Below are 15491 nucleotides of genomic sequence, written 5' to 3'. Positions count from 1 at the left end.
AGGCAGATACATTGGACAGGTTCAAGAGTTTGTTGGATAGGCATATGGATGAATGTGAGATAGAGAGATATGTGGGAGGAAAGGGTTAGATAGTGTGAGGGTGGTTTGATGGGCGGCACAACATGGTGGGCCGAAGGGCCTGTTTTGTGCTGTATGGTTCTATGGTTCTATGACGAGAGTAAAGATAGGACCAATTAGAGACAAAGGTGGGAAGATGTGCCTGGAAGCTGTGGAAGTAGGTGAGGTTCTCTTCAGTATTCACCAAGGAGAGGGGCCTTGATGACGCTGAGGACAGTGTTGGTAAGGTTAATGTTGTAGAGCATGTAGCTATCAAGAGAGAGGATGTATTGGAGCTGTTAGAAAATATTAGGACAGATAAGTCTCCGGTGCCTGACAGAATATTCCTCAGTCTGCTCCGCATGGTGAGGGAGGAGATTGCTGAACCGTTGGCTGGGATCGTTGAGTCCTCATTGCCCACGGGAATGGTACCGGAGGATTGGAAGGTGGCAAATGCTGTCCCCTTATTCAAAAAAGGTAGTAGGGATAGTCCAGGGAATTGTAGACCAGTGAGCCTTACATCTGTTGTGGCCAAGCTGTTGGAAAGGATTCTTAGAGATAGGATCTATGGGCATTTAGAGAATCATGGTCTGATTAGGGACAGCCAGCGTGGCTTTGTGAAGGGAAGATCTTGCTTCACAAGCCTGATAGGATTCTTTGAGGAGGTGACGAGGAAGATTGATGAGGGTAGTGCAGTTGATGTGGTCTACATGGATTTTATCAAGGCATTTGACAAGGTTCCACGTGGTAGGCTTCTTCAGAGTGTCAGAGGGCATAGAATCCAGGGAGGCTTGGCGGTGTGGATTCAAAATTGGCTTGCATGTAGAAAGCAGAGGGTTGTGGTGGAGGGAGTGCATTCAGATTGGAGGGCTGTGACTAGCAGTGTCCCACAAGGATCGGTTCTGGGACCTCTACTTTTCATGATTTTTATTAATGACTTGGACGAGGGGGTAGAAGGGTGGGTTGGCAAGTTTGCAAACGACACAAAGGTTGGTAGTGTTGTGGATCGTGTGGAGGACTGTCGAAGATTGCAGAGGGATATTGATAGGATGCAGAGCTGGGCTGAGAAGTGGCAGATGGAGTTCAATCCTGACAAGTGTGAGGCGATATACTTTGGAAGGACAAACTCCAAGGCAGAGTACAAAGTTAATGGCAGTATTCTGGGTAGTGTGGAGGAGCAGAGGGATCTGGGGGTTCATATCCACAGATCACTGAAAGTTGCCTCACAGGTGGATAGGGTAGTTAAGAAAGCTTATGGGATGTTAGCATTCATAAGTCGTGGGATCAAGTTTAAGAGCTGCGAGGTAATGATGCAGCTCTACAAAACTCTAGTTCGACCACACTTGGAGTACTGTGTCCAGTTTTGGTCACCTCATTATAGGAAGGATGTGGAAAAGTTGGAAAGGGTGCAGAGGAGATTTACCAGGATGCTGCCTGGTTTAGAGAGTATGCATTATGAGGAGAGACTAAGGGAGCTAGGGCTTTATTCTTTGGAGAGAAGGAGGATGAGAGGAGACATGATTGAGGTATACAAAATATTAAGAGGAATAGATAGAGTAGACAGCCAGCGCTTCTTTCCCAGGGCACCAATGCTCAATACAAGAGGGCATGGCTTTAAAGTAATGGGTGGGAAGTTCAAGGGAGATATCAGAGGGAGGTTTTTTACCCAGAGAGTGGTTGGGGCATGGAATGCGCTGCCTAGGGTGGTGGTGGAGGCAGGTACATTGGTCTAATTCAAAAGATTGTCAAATAAGCATTTGGAGGAACTTAAAACAGGGGGATATGTGGGAGGAAGGGGTTAGATAGTCTTAGGCGTGGTTTAAAGGTCGGCACAACATTGTGGGCTGAAGGGCCTCTATTGTGCTTTACTGTTCTATGATTCTATGATTCAAATAGAAGTATAATGTTTGTAGTTTTCCATTTTCCTGAGACCTCTCCAGAATCAAAGGCATTTTGGTAGGTTCCAACCAATATATCCAACTATCTTTGCAGCCACTTCTTTTTAGACCCATGGGATCCAGATAGGACCTGTCGGTCTCTATCTTCAGTATATCGCCCCAGTATTTTCTCTTCAGTGATAGATTATTTTAAGATTTCCCCCCTCCCTATAGCTCCTTGATTATCTATTATCATTGGAATGTTTTTAATGTCTTCTACCATGAAGACCAGATCAAAACTATTACTTAGAATCTTGTTTGTCTCTCAGAGGATGAGACTAGGAAATTAGTAACGGGCTACCAAGGTACGAACCTTCACTTTAGCTATGGAGACAAAGTCACTGATTTGAGAAGGAATGCTTTTCCTACCTCTCCATATCCACTGTAATCAAGTTCTATCAGTTCAAAAGCTGCCAGCAGTTCACCACCCCTTGTCTGGCCTTTGTAAATGTCATGAAATTCTAAGGATGGTTTCTCATATTGTTCATCCTGCAGTTTAATCTTAGGAACTGCAAAAGCACGTCCAAGGAATTCCGGGCTGCCCTGCAATTTATGGAAAGCTACCATTAGAATTTATCATTAGAACATAGCATGATGTAATATCACTGCAGATCAAAATGCAACATCACAGGAGATGGACGTGAATTCCCAATTTACTTGCCAAATGTCATCCAGAGGCCTAAATTGTTCATGGGAAGGAAGAGGAGGAGAGGTATCTATAATAATAGAATTAATTGCACTATGAGGAAAATTCCAACCAATATGACATATATACCACTGTCAAACAGTGGCAGACAATCCACCTGCTACATTCAATTTTAATATGGATCCACAGCCACTGGTACCGCACCACAATGATATGCAGAAACAGATGTGTACTCACTGTACTTACCCATGTTACACAGTGACAGACTTGTACCCACTATCCTTTAACTTTTGTGTCATACAGTTTTAGTAGTTCTCTTCAAACTGAACCTGGGTTACGTAAAGGTTCTGTTCCTGAGAACTATCTGTCAGCCAATTTCTCCATAAGTCAAAGATGTCTGTTTTCTACAGCTACCCATATCATATTGCTCTACGTACACTTGCTATAATTCTTTCATTTAATTGAATAATCACCCCAACACTACCCATAATTAAACTAATAGAATATATACTGTATCCAGTGATTAATGAATACCATGAAACATTTTATTATCCTTATTACTACTTGAAAAATACTTTAAAAATGAATGGGAGAATTTGTGTCAAGTTGGATTTCTGTAAGTCTGGTCATTTGTAACCCAGAGAGCCCCTGTACTGGTACAAAATCTTTTTCTCCAGCTGGATATCATTCATGAGGGAAATAACAATAGGTGATATTTTCCTACCCTAAAACTAATTGGGTGTTTAGAGGAAACAGGTGATAAATTCTTGAAATGTATATAAGAGAATGTTTTTAATCTGTGCATAGCAAACCCAACAAGAGATTGAAAGTACAGGATTTAGCTTTGTGGAGGTAAGAAGGGGGAGATATTAGATGCCATGGAATACATAAGGGTTGATAAATCTGCAGAACTGGATGAAATCTATCCCAGTAATTTTCACTTTCACATTTATACTTAGTGTAGGTATGCCTGTGATAACAATAAACGAACCAAAATAGTCAAATTTTTGTCTAGAAATATACATAATGGCCGCCTTATGTGCTATAAATATCTGTAATTCTACAAGTAAAATCGAGCATCCACTAACACATTCTTCTCATTCTTGTGATGTATTTTCTTTAAGAGCAATAGACTGAGACTCACAAAGTTGTCAAAGTCGAAGATATTAATGATGATTATGGGTGGGTCATTCTTCAATTCTTCTTTACTTCCCTCAATTAGGATTTGATCAAACAACAACATCTCAGACCACATTGGAGACAAAGTTTCTTCCAAGTACTATGGAAGAATTAAAGTGAAAATAAAATGTGTCATTAATTCAGCATTTCAATAACTGTTACATAACATTAATATAAGATAAGATGATAGATAAGATTTCTTTGTTAGTCACATGTACATTGAAACACACGGTGAAATGCATCTTTGCATAGTGTTCTGGGGGGCAGCCCACAAGTGTCACCACACTTTTGGTGCCAACATAGCACGCCCACAACTTCCTAACCTGTACGTCTTTGGAATGTGGGAGGAAACCAGAGCACCCAGAGGACACTCACAGAAACATGGGGAGCACATACAAACTCCTTACAGACAGTGCTTGGAATTGAACCCGGGTCGTTGGTGCTGTAATAGCGTTATGCTAACTGCTGTGCTAATGTGCCTGCCCTGAAGCAGCGCCGTAATGCTCAGGAAGGATATGATAACAAATCCAAAATCACCTATGAACCAAAACAGGCATGTACACTATAATTATTGCCTGTCATGATGATAAGAATCTGTATCTGGGAGGAGGAGGATGGTTAAATAAAGAGATCAACTGAAAGTAACAGAAAGGCTGCCATGCATTTAAATGGAATGCTAAAGCCGATCCACTGACTAACCTGCAGGGTTTTGGGAAGAGGGGGGCAGGGAGCCCTGCTTATGCAAACTCTACTGATGGGAAAGATGGCAATAAATCTGGCATTAGTGTCTTAATTACTTTATTATGGCACAATGTCTTCATCCATGATTTAACTTCTTAAAAAAAACTCCTTATAAAATAAAGAAAATTAAAAAAAATACCAGAGCATAAAACGCTGCAGGCTATGTACTGGAAAATGGAATTAGCATAGCTAGTTCTTGATGGCCCATTTGGACACATTGGGCAAAGGGCCTGTTTCCCTGCTCTATGACTCTATACACCTCAATCTCGACCATTCAGTGTTTACTGGCACAGTGATGAATTGCATCAACAGGAATTATTAAATGGAAACAAAAAGCAAAGACAACAAGGAAGGCCATTCAACTGAAAAAACATCCATGTCTGTAGAAATCCAAACTTATTTTGGCCGGTCAGATGGTAGTAGGTTATCATTGATATTTACTTACAAGTCAGTTGCAGCTCTATAAAACTCTGGTTAGACCAGACTTAAGAGTATTGTGTTCAGTTCTGGTCACCTCATTATAGGAAGGATGTGGAAGCTTTAGAGAGGGTGCAGAGGAGATTTACCAGGATGCTGCCTGGATTGGAGAGCATGTCTTTTGAGGATAGGTTGAGGTGAGCTTGGACTTTTCTCTTTGGGGTGAAGGAGGATGAAAGGTGACTTGATAGAGGTGTACAAGATGATAAGAGGCATAGATTGAGTGGACGGTCAGGGAATTTTTCCCAGGGTGAAAATGACTAACACGAGGGGACATAATTTTAAGGTGATTGGAGCAAGGTATAGGGGGGATGTCAGAGGTAAGTTTTTTTTTCACATAGAGAGTGGTGGGTGCATGGAATGCACTGCCGGCAGAGGTGGTGGAGGCAGATGCATTAGGGACATATAAAAGACTCTTTGATAGGCACATGAATGATAGAAAAATAAAGGGGGCTATGTGGGAGGGAAGGGTTAGATAAATCTTAGAGCAGGATAAAATGTCAGAACAACATCATGGGCCCAAGGGCTGGTACTGTGCTGTAATGTTCTATGTTGAACTTCCCAAATATTGATTGGCACCTGCTTAGTACCAAAGGTTTAGATGGAGCAGAGTTTGTTCAGTGTGCCCAGGATGGATTCTTGTCACTGTATGTTGGCAGGCCGACTAGAGGGAATGCCATATTAGATCTAGTATTAGGTAATGAACTGGGTCAGGTGACAGATCTATCAGTGGGTGAGCATTTGGGAGACAGTGACCACCGCTCCCTACCTTTAGCATTGTCATGGACAAGGATAGGAGCAAAGAGGACAGGAAGGTACTTAGTTGGGTAAGGGCAAATTATGAGGCTATAAGGCTAGAACTTGGGAGTGTAAATTGGGATGACATTTTTGAAGGGAAATGTACTATGAAGATGTGGTCACTGTTCAGGGATCTCTTGCAGGAAGCTAGGGATAAATTTGTCCCGGTGAGGCAGAGAAAGAACGGCAGGGAGAAGGAAACATGGGTGACAAGAGAGGTGGAACAACTAGTTAGGAGGAAAAGGCAGCAAACACAAGGTGTTGGCAGCAAGGATCAGATAGGGCTCTTGAGGAATATAGGGTAGCAAGGAAGGAACTTAAGAAGGGGCTGATGAGAGCAAGAAGGGGACATGAAAAGGCCTTGGCGAGTTGGGTTAAGGAGAATCCCAAGGCATTTTTCACTTACGTGAAGAACAAAAGGATTACGAGAATAAAGGTAGGACCGAGTAGAGACAAAGGTGGGAAGATGTGCCTGGTAGCTGTGGAAGTGGGGGAGGTTCTCAATGAATAGTTCTTTCCAGTATTCACCAAGAAGAGGTGCCTCGATGACGCTGAGGACAGTGTTGGTAAGGTTAATGTTGTAGAGCATGTTGATTTCAAGAGAGAGGATGTGTTGGAGCTGTTAGAAAATATTAGGACAGATAAGTCCCCAGGGCCTGATGGAATATTCCCCAGGCTGCTCTGCGAGGTGAGGGAGGAGATTGTTGAACCGTTGGCTAGGATATTTGAGTCCTCAGTGTCCACGGGAATGGTACCGGAGGAATGGAGGGTGGCAAATGTTGTCTTCTTATTCAAAAAAGGTAGTAGGGATAGTCCAGGGAATTATAAACCAGTGAGCCTTACGTCTGTGGTGGGCAAGCTGTTGGAAAGGATTCTTAGAGATAGCTTCTACGAGCATTTAGAGAATCATGGTCTGATCAGGGACAGCCAGCATGGTCAGATTGTGTCTCACAAGCCTGATAGTGTTCTTTGAGGAGGTGACCAAGCAGATTGATGAGGGTAGTGCAGTAGATGTGGTCTACATGGAATTTAGTAAGACATTTGACAAGGTTCCACGTGGTAGGCTTCTTCAGAAGGTCAGAGGGCATGGGATCCAGAGAAGCTTGGCCGTGTGGATTCAGGATTGGCTTGCCTGTAGAAAGCAGAGGGTTGTGGTGGAGGGAGTGCATTCAGATTGGAGGGCTGTGACTAGCAGTGTCCCACAAGGATCGGTTCTGGGACCTCTGCTTTTCATGATTTGTATTAATGACTTGGATGAGGGGGTATAATGGTGGGTTGGCAAGTTTACAAACAACACAAAGGTTGGTGGTGGTGTGGATAGTGTGGAGGATTGTCGAAGATTGCAGAGGGATATTGATAGGATGCAGGTCTGGGCTGAGAAGTGGCAGATGGGGTTCAATCCAGAGAAGTGTGAGGTGGTACACTTTGGAAGGACAAACTCCAAGGCAGAGTACAAAGTTAATGGCAGGATTCTGGGTAGTGTGGAGGAGCAAAGGGATCTGGGGGTCCATATCCACAGATCCCTGAAAGTTGTCTCATAGGTGAATAGGGTAGTTAAGAAAGCTTATGGGATGTTAGCATTCATAAGTTATGGGATCAAGGTTAAGAGCCACGAGGTAATGATGCAGCTCTACAAAACTCTGGTTAGACCACACTTGGAGTACTGTGTCCAGTTTTGGTCACCTCATTATAGGAAGGATGTGGAAGCGTTGGAAAGGGTGCAGAGGAGATTTACCATGATGCTGCCTGGTTTAGAGAGTTTGCATTATGAGGAGAGACTAAGGGAACTAGGGCTTTACTCTTTGGAGAGAAGGAGGATGAGAGGAGACATGATAGAAGTGTACAAAATATTAAGAGGAATAAATAGTGTAGACAGCAAGCACCTCATACCCAGGACACCAATGCTCAATACAAGAGGGCATGGCTTTAAAGTAATGGGTGGGAAGTTCAAGGGAGATATCAGAGGAAGGTCTTTTACCCAGATAGTGGTTGAGGTGTGGAATGCACTGCCTGGGGTGGTGGTGGAGGCAGGTACATTGGTCAAATTCAAGAGATTGCTAAATTGGTATTGGTATTGGTTTATTATTGACACTTGTACCGAGGTGAAAAGCTTGTCTTACAAACTGATTGTACAGGTCAATTCAATACACAGTGCAGTTACATTGAGTTAGTACAAAGTGCATTGAGGTAGTACAGGTAAAAACAGTAACAGTACAGAGTAAAGTGTCACAGCTACAGAGAAAGTGCAGTGCAATAAGGTGCAAGGTCACAACAAGGTAGATTGTGAGGTCATAGTCCATCTCAATGTATAAGGGAACCGTTCAATAGTCTTATCACAGTGGGGTAGAAGCTGTCCTTAAGTCTTGTGGCACATGCCCTCAGGCACCTGTATCTTCTACCCGATGGAAGAGGAGAGAAGAGAGAATGTCCCGGGTGAGTGGGGTCTTTGATTATGCTGGCTGCTACACCAAGACAGCAAGAGGTAAAGACAGAGTCCAAGGAGGGGAGGCTGGTGTCTGTGATGCGCTGGGCTCTGTCCACAACTCTCTGCAGCTTCTTGCGGCCCTGGGCAGAGCAGTTGCTGTACCAAGCCAATGATACATCCAGATAGGATGCTTTCTATGGTGCATTGGTAAAAGCTGGTGAGAGACAAAAGGGACAAACCAAATTTCTTTAGCCTCCTGAGGAAGTAGAGGCGCTGGTGAGCTTTCTTGGCTGTGGCATCTACATGATTTGACCAGGACAGGCTGTTGGTGATGGTCACACCCAGGAACTTGAAGCTGTCAACCCTCTCGACCTCAGCACCATTGATGTAGACAGGTGCATGTACACCGCCCCCTTTCCTGAAGTCAATGACCAGCTCTTTTGTTTTGTTGACATTGAGGGAAAGGTTGTTGTCATGACACCATTCCACTAAGCTCTCTATCTCTTTCCTGTACTCCAACTCATCACTGTTTGAGATATGGCCTACGACGGTGGTATCATCTGCAAACTTGTAGATAAGCATATGGAGGAATTTAAAATAGGGGGATATGTGGAAGGAAGGGTTTAGATAGTCTTAGGCATGGTTTAAAGGTCGGCACAACATTGTGGTCTGTATTGTGCTGATATTTATCATTATTATTACTAAGTTCTATTCGTACTACTAGCCAGATCCTACTGTTTAAGGGCCTCCCAACCAATAAGCGGACTCAAGTGGATAGAGAGGTTAATTTGCCTGATGAATCCTACATATATTATTGAGGATATACCTCACTTACCTGAACAGTAACAACATAAGGCTTAACATTATGCCAAAATGTCTCAAAGGTGATATTAGGTCAGAAGGCATTTCAAAAAAGGAAGTTTGGAAGAGGGTTTTAAAGCAAAGAGGAAATTTCTGAACTTGGAGCTTCAGTAACATAGTCACCAGTGGTGAGGTGAGATCAGATGGGTAGGAGCCAAGTATTAAATCCCCCCATATCTGAGCAAAAAACAAACAGCTGGAGGAGCTCAGTGGGTCAGGCAGCATCTGTGGAGGCAAGGTGGAAACCCTGCATCAGGATTGAGAGTGTAGAGGGAAGATGGGCAGTATAAAGAGGTGAGAGGGAGAGGTGAGACAGAGGCTGGTAGATGACCGGTGGAACCAGGTGAGGTAGGGGATCATGGGCAGATGGAGCCAGGTAGGGGAGGGGAGGGGGAAGGTAGGCCAAGGGAGAAGAAACCCAGGTGGATAGGTGTATGGGTGGTGGGCAGATAGAACCTGGTTGGGGAGGGTAATGAAGCTAGGTAACAAGTGGGGGGGGGGGGGGGGGGGGGGGTGGAAGGTGAACAAAGGGAGAGAGTATTTGGGTGGACCAGTAGGATTGTGAAAGGAACACTGTGTTTTATGTTGCAGATGTATAAGTCGTTGGTGAGGCCACACTTGGAGTATTGTATACAGACTTGGTCACCCTGTTATAGGAAAGCCATGGTTAAACTGGAAAGAATGCAGAAAAGATTTACAAGGACGTTGCCAGGACTAGAGGGCCTGAGTTACAGGGAGAGGTTGGCCAGGCTAGGTCTTTATTCCTTGGATCGTAAGAGAATGAAGAGTGATCTTATAGAAGTTTATACAATCATGAGAGGCATAGATAAGGTGGATGGTAGCAGTCTATTCCCCAGGGTGGTGGAGTCCAAAACTGGGGGGCATAGGTTTAGGGTGAGAGGGGAAAGATTTAAAAGGGAGTTGAGGGGCAACCTTTCTACACAGAGGGTGGTGAGTATATGGAACAAGTTGCCAGAGGAAGTGGTTAAGGAAGGTACAACAGTATCATTTAAGAAGCACTTGGATAGATAAATGCAGGGGTGGGACTTAGAGGGATATGGGTCAAACTCTGAAAATTGGGACTAGATGGGTGGGCACTATGGTTGCCATGGACTCGTTGGGCTAAACGGCCTATACCCGTGCTGTATTGCTCTATGACTGGGAGTGTGGTTTACCTTCTATTGGGATATTTAATGTTCATACAAACTTGGGTTGTTTTCTCTGGAGCATTGGAGGCTGAGGGTTAATCTTACAGAAGTACATAAAATTATCAGAGGCATAGATTGAGTAGATAGCCAGTGTCTCTTTCCCATGACAGGGGTGTCTTAGACTCGGGGGCATAGACTTAAGGTGAGTAGAGGAGATATGAAGGGGATCTGAGGGGCAAATCTTTCACACCAAGAGTAGCTGGTATCTGGAATGAGCAGACAGAGGAGGTGGTGGAGGCAGAAACAGTAACAACATTTAGGAGACATCCGGACATCTGAATGAGCAGTGCATAGAGGGATATAGAATTAATGCAGGCAAGTGGGATTAGTATAGACAGGCACAAAGGTCGGCATAGACATGGTGGGAGCATTTCTATGTTGTACAATTCTATGACTGTGAGAGGTAAAGAATGGGTAGGTAGTCAGAATTTTTTTCCCAGGGTGGAAACGTCAAACATTAAGGGGCATAGTTTAAGCTCAGAAGGGGAATGGTTAAGGACAAAGTTTAAATGTGCTGCCAGGGAAGGTAACAGAAGGAGATATGATAGCAAGGTTAAAGAGACACAGTATTTAGACAAGCACATGAATGGGCAGAGATCATGTGCAGGCAGATGGGATTTGCTTAATTTGGCATAATTGTCGGTGCAGACAACATGGACCGAAGGGCCTGTTCCTGTGCTATACTGTTCTACATTCTATACTTTTATTACAATAAGGATACGATGGTTTCCCATGTAAGGATGGTGTGTGATGTGGTCATAATGCTCAGTTATCCTGTCCAGAAAATGAGGGGTTAATCACATGCTTCTCCTGGGACTCCCAGAAATTATTGTAAAGGACTTTTTTAAAACTATTTTTCCCATCCTTGTTAAAAAAAACAAAATGACCATAACAGCCTAATCATGTTTATACTTCAAGGATCAACAGGATCTTTTATTGCTAGTTGTCAATGGCCTTCAAAAATACATCAGATCTTCATGCTCTATGTTCTATCTCCATCTTTCACAGGCAGCACTTAGTGAGGATCATGCCATCAATTTGTCAAACTTGAAATGAACTGGACAGGAAGCAAACATCTATCTCCAACTCGTGTCCCCAGGGCCCTTTGTTCATATCTAGATCTAAACTGCATTCAAGTACCAGTAACCCAGTATTTCAGCTCCATTTTAGAACATAGAACAGCACAGCACAGGAACAGCCCCACAATGTTGTGCCAAACTAATTAGACTAGCAATCAAATGCCCAGCTGAACTAATCCCTTATCCTTCAATTTCCTGAACATTCATGTGCCTATCTAAGAGCCTCTTGAATGTTTCTATCGTATTTTCCTCCACTACACCCCAGGCAGCACATTCCAGGCACCCACCAGTCTCTGTGTAAAATTTCTTCAATTATTTAAAAATAAGCATTGTCCATATCGAGAGATTCCTAAATGCTTCAAGTTTGAACATGTATCATTCACTATTTGTCGACTTCCTGCTGCTTTTCAGAGTAAACCAAATGCAAGACCAAATGAAGATGCACATTGAAACAGTCCAAAAAATCCACTAATTAGACAAAATTTATCAAAACAAAATAGACATTAGATCGATTCAAGTTTCTTACTCTGGTTGATTGACACTGAGTTGAAAACACAACTCTTGCAAAGGGATCTGATAATCCAGTGTCATCGGCTGCAAGCAGTCCTCGGGCTTGGTACATGTGAGCTCGCAGCTGGAAATAACTGTTATCTATGAACAAGAAAAAAAAGATTTGTTAAACGTGTCTTATAAATACATCTCAAACCATGGCCCTAGAGAGGGTGCACAGAAGATTCTTTGTGCCTCAATGCATAAATCACCTTTTTAATGTCTAACTAGCCCCACTTCTCATTTTACTACACACTTACTATTAATATGACTATATAAGACTTTGGGATCATTAGGTCATAGAATCGTACAGCACAGAAACAGGCCCTTCAACCCACTGCATCCATACTGAACCCTTTTGTCCATCTAGCCACATTAATCCCATTTTCCCACATTAGGATCATATCCTTCTTGCCTTTTTATGTACCTGTCTAAATCCCTCTTAAAAGTAGCGATTGTATCTGATTCCACCACCTCCAATGGCAGCACATTCCAGATATCAACCACTCTCCTGCCCCTCAGATCCCCCTTAAAACTCCTTCACTTTAAACCTATGTCCTCTTGTTTTTGATATCCTTACCATGAAAAAAAGATTTTGACTTACTATCTATCTATGTCTCTGATAATCTATCAGGTCACCCCCCCCCCCCCCCCCCCCCCCCCCAACCTTCTTTGCTTCAGGGAAATCAAGCCCAAACTATCCAATTTCTTCCCACAACTAAAGTCCTCCAGTCCAGGCAACATCTGAAGAATCTGCAGACACAAGAGACTGCAGATGCTGGAATCTGGAACAACAAACAATCCGCTGGAGGAACTCAGCAGGTCGAGCAGCATCTGTGGGAAGAAACTGGCCTGGTGCAGGGTTTCAACTTGAAATGTCGACAATTTCTTTCATCCCTCAGATGCTGCTCGACCTACTGAGCTCCTCCAGCAGATTGTTTGTTGATCCAATGGAATCTCCTCTGCACTCTCTCCATCACATCCTTCCTGTAGTCTGAGAACCGGAACTGCACATAACACTTGGTGTGGCCTAACCAGCATTTTGTTAAGTTGCAACATAATGTCCCAATTCTTATATTCTATCCCCCGACCTATGAAGGCAAGCATGCCAAAACCCTTCTTCACCACCCTATCCACTAGTGTTGCCACTTTCACGGAACAACGGACTTACATCTCCTAGGTCTCTGTGTTCGTCAACATTTCTTAGTGTGCTACCATTTACTGTATTTGTCCAATTCTTATTTCACTTTAAAATGCACCACCTCACACTTATTCCACCTACCAACTCTCCACCCAACTTTCCAACTAATCTACATCCTGCTGTAGCCTTAGACAACCTCCCTCACTATCCATAACACCATTAATTTTTGTGTCATGCACAAACTTACTTAATCATACCTCCTACATTCACATCCAAGTCATTAATATATATCATAAACAGCAAAGGTCCCAGCACTGATCCCTGGGGTACATCAGCAGTCACAGACTTCCAATCAGAGAAAACATCCTTCTGCCACTACCCTCTGCCTCCTATCACCAGGCCAATTTTAGATCCAGTCAGCTAGCTCCCCATGGGCCTTAACCTCCTGGACCAATGCATCACGCTGTTCTTGTGTTACTGCTGTTGTTTTCTCTTCCCTTCCTCTCTCCCTCTGACAGATTACCTTGCCAGCTAGTTTCATTCTCACTCATGTTGAGCTTCATCAAATCAACATCTTCTCTGCCTCCTTTGTCATCCGGCGAGTTCTAGTTTTGATTCCTTTAACTTTCCCACCAGTGGGAATGTGTACCTAGCCTGTACTTGAAACACCTTCTCTTTAAAGGTGATCCATTATGTTGCAGTTCAATCTACCGATATTTGGTTCTTTATCCTGCCAAGAATCCTCCTAATCCCAATTTAAAAGTTCTGCTTCAGATTTCTCAGTGTCACTCTCCATTATCAATCTTAACCAATGACCCCTGTTCTCCAAGTGCTCTTTCACTGACACTTTGTCCACTTCATTTCACAGAATCAGATCCAACAATGGCTAATTGTGAAGAGATTTAGCTCTCATAAAGATGACAAACGTGCACAGCAGGTGATGTTACAAACCCAAGGTCCTTCTCAGCTTGTCTGCAGTGGATGACACCCTAGCAGCAGGGCTAACTAGCTCTAGACATGAACAGGAATAGTCACTCCCACCCCGACAACTTTAAACATCTGCACCCAACACCACCAACATCCCGAACTCCCCAACCCAGGGCCCAATAAATGGCAAAAGCCTTTCTTTATCATTTTAAGTGATCATCCTTGTCCTGTTCCTCACAATCACTGTTGAGCTTGATAGGTGGCAGTATCCGTGTGGTGTCCATTTTCACTTCTTCATAGACTGGTATATATTCCTGGGGCAGACTGTTGATGATGTTTTTAGTAGATTTTGTGACTCCCAGCCACATGTAAACCTCCAGTTTAGCAAAAATCTCCCCAATAGGTGCACCTTGTGCCTGGTTGATAACAACAGAACATCTCTCTATCAGAGAAGAATACACCATTTTGATAAATTATCAATTATTATTATTAAACCTAAAGGAAAATACTGTAGATTTGACAATATAAAATAAAACAGAAATTCTAGGGAGTAGCAGGAGAAGAAGCATCATCTGTGATAAGACTGCATGTTGAGACTGATAAGCAATCCCCTTTGTCTGAGAGATGCGTTGGTCAGGACCTCTATAACAAGACCTCTTTCATAGTTTCTAAATAAAAAATGGAGGAATAAAAGCTTAAAATGGGAATGGGGCAAAAACAAAATGTGTGTGCAACTAAGCCACAGAAATAACTAATGGAAAGTCTAATCCATTCTGTATGTATTACAGACTTGTTTATACAGAGCATTACATACAAAATTAAAAACTCCAGTCTCAACTTCAGAAGTAGTAATGATGACATAAACAGAAACTGTATCAAAAAATGAGAACAAAACACAAGGAAAGGGAGGAAGTCAACATGAACTTGTTTGAGCAATACTGCAATCATTGATTGTGCTGAATCAAGTGGATAGACCCCATGGTGAGCTGTTTGGCAATAGAGCCCCTGCAGCAAGAATTCAGCCACATGCACATCTGTTTTGTACCAAATATTTGACAGAGGTTTTTGAAAGATGATTTGTGATGTATTGCAAACATGATGAATAATAAACTCACAGCCACTACCCTCTATAAAGGCCCAAGAGACATGGTGATCCAGCTGAATGCTGATTACATGATACGAAAATGATAATGGAAGGAATACTTAATGATCGGTGTGGAGATTGTGCAAGTATACAGTTCACTCCCTACAGCAACATTGCTCAGAAATGTTCTCAACACATTATGCTTGTGGAAACCAAAGGTCAATGCATGTTGATTGTTTTTTGTAGCATGTTGATTGTAGCCTTGCTACTAATGTATTTTTATTTATGTTACTTTAACCAATTGGGATTTTTTTTATTTTTAATATCTTTTCATTGACTTCCACATTCTTCTTGGAACAACTATCCGTTTGGCCTACTTTTA

At 42.9% G+C, this 15491-nt stretch overlaps 1 protein-coding gene across 2 annotated transcripts in view; it reads right to left on the bottom strand.

Moving 5' to 3' along the window:
• fer1l4 (fer-1 like family member 4) overlaps positions 1-15491 on the bottom strand; it is a 207748-nt gene that overhangs the window by 112038 nt on the left and 80219 nt on the right. For both annotated transcript variants that reach the window (XM_052031437.1, XM_052031438.1), the window contains exons 23-26: positions 14264-14441; positions 11935-12059; positions 3785-3919; positions 2364-2537 (exon numbers count right to left, since the gene is read on the bottom strand). In XM_052031437.1, coding sequence (XP_051887397.1) covers positions 2364-2537; positions 3785-3919; positions 11935-12059; positions 14264-14441 — 612 coding nt within the window. The remainder of the gene's footprint in view (positions 1-2363; positions 2538-3784; positions 3920-11934; positions 12060-14263; positions 14442-15491) is intronic.

This window comes from Pristis pectinata, chromosome 16 (genome assembly GCF_009764475.1).
Source record: "Pristis pectinata isolate sPriPec2 chromosome 16, sPriPec2.1.pri, whole genome shotgun sequence".
NCBI classification, from domain to species: domain Eukaryota; kingdom Metazoa; phylum Chordata; class Chondrichthyes; order Rhinopristiformes; family Pristidae; genus Pristis; species Pristis pectinata.
Note: the sequence above shows the minus strand (reverse complement) of the source record. Positions and strands in the feature narration are given on the sequence as shown.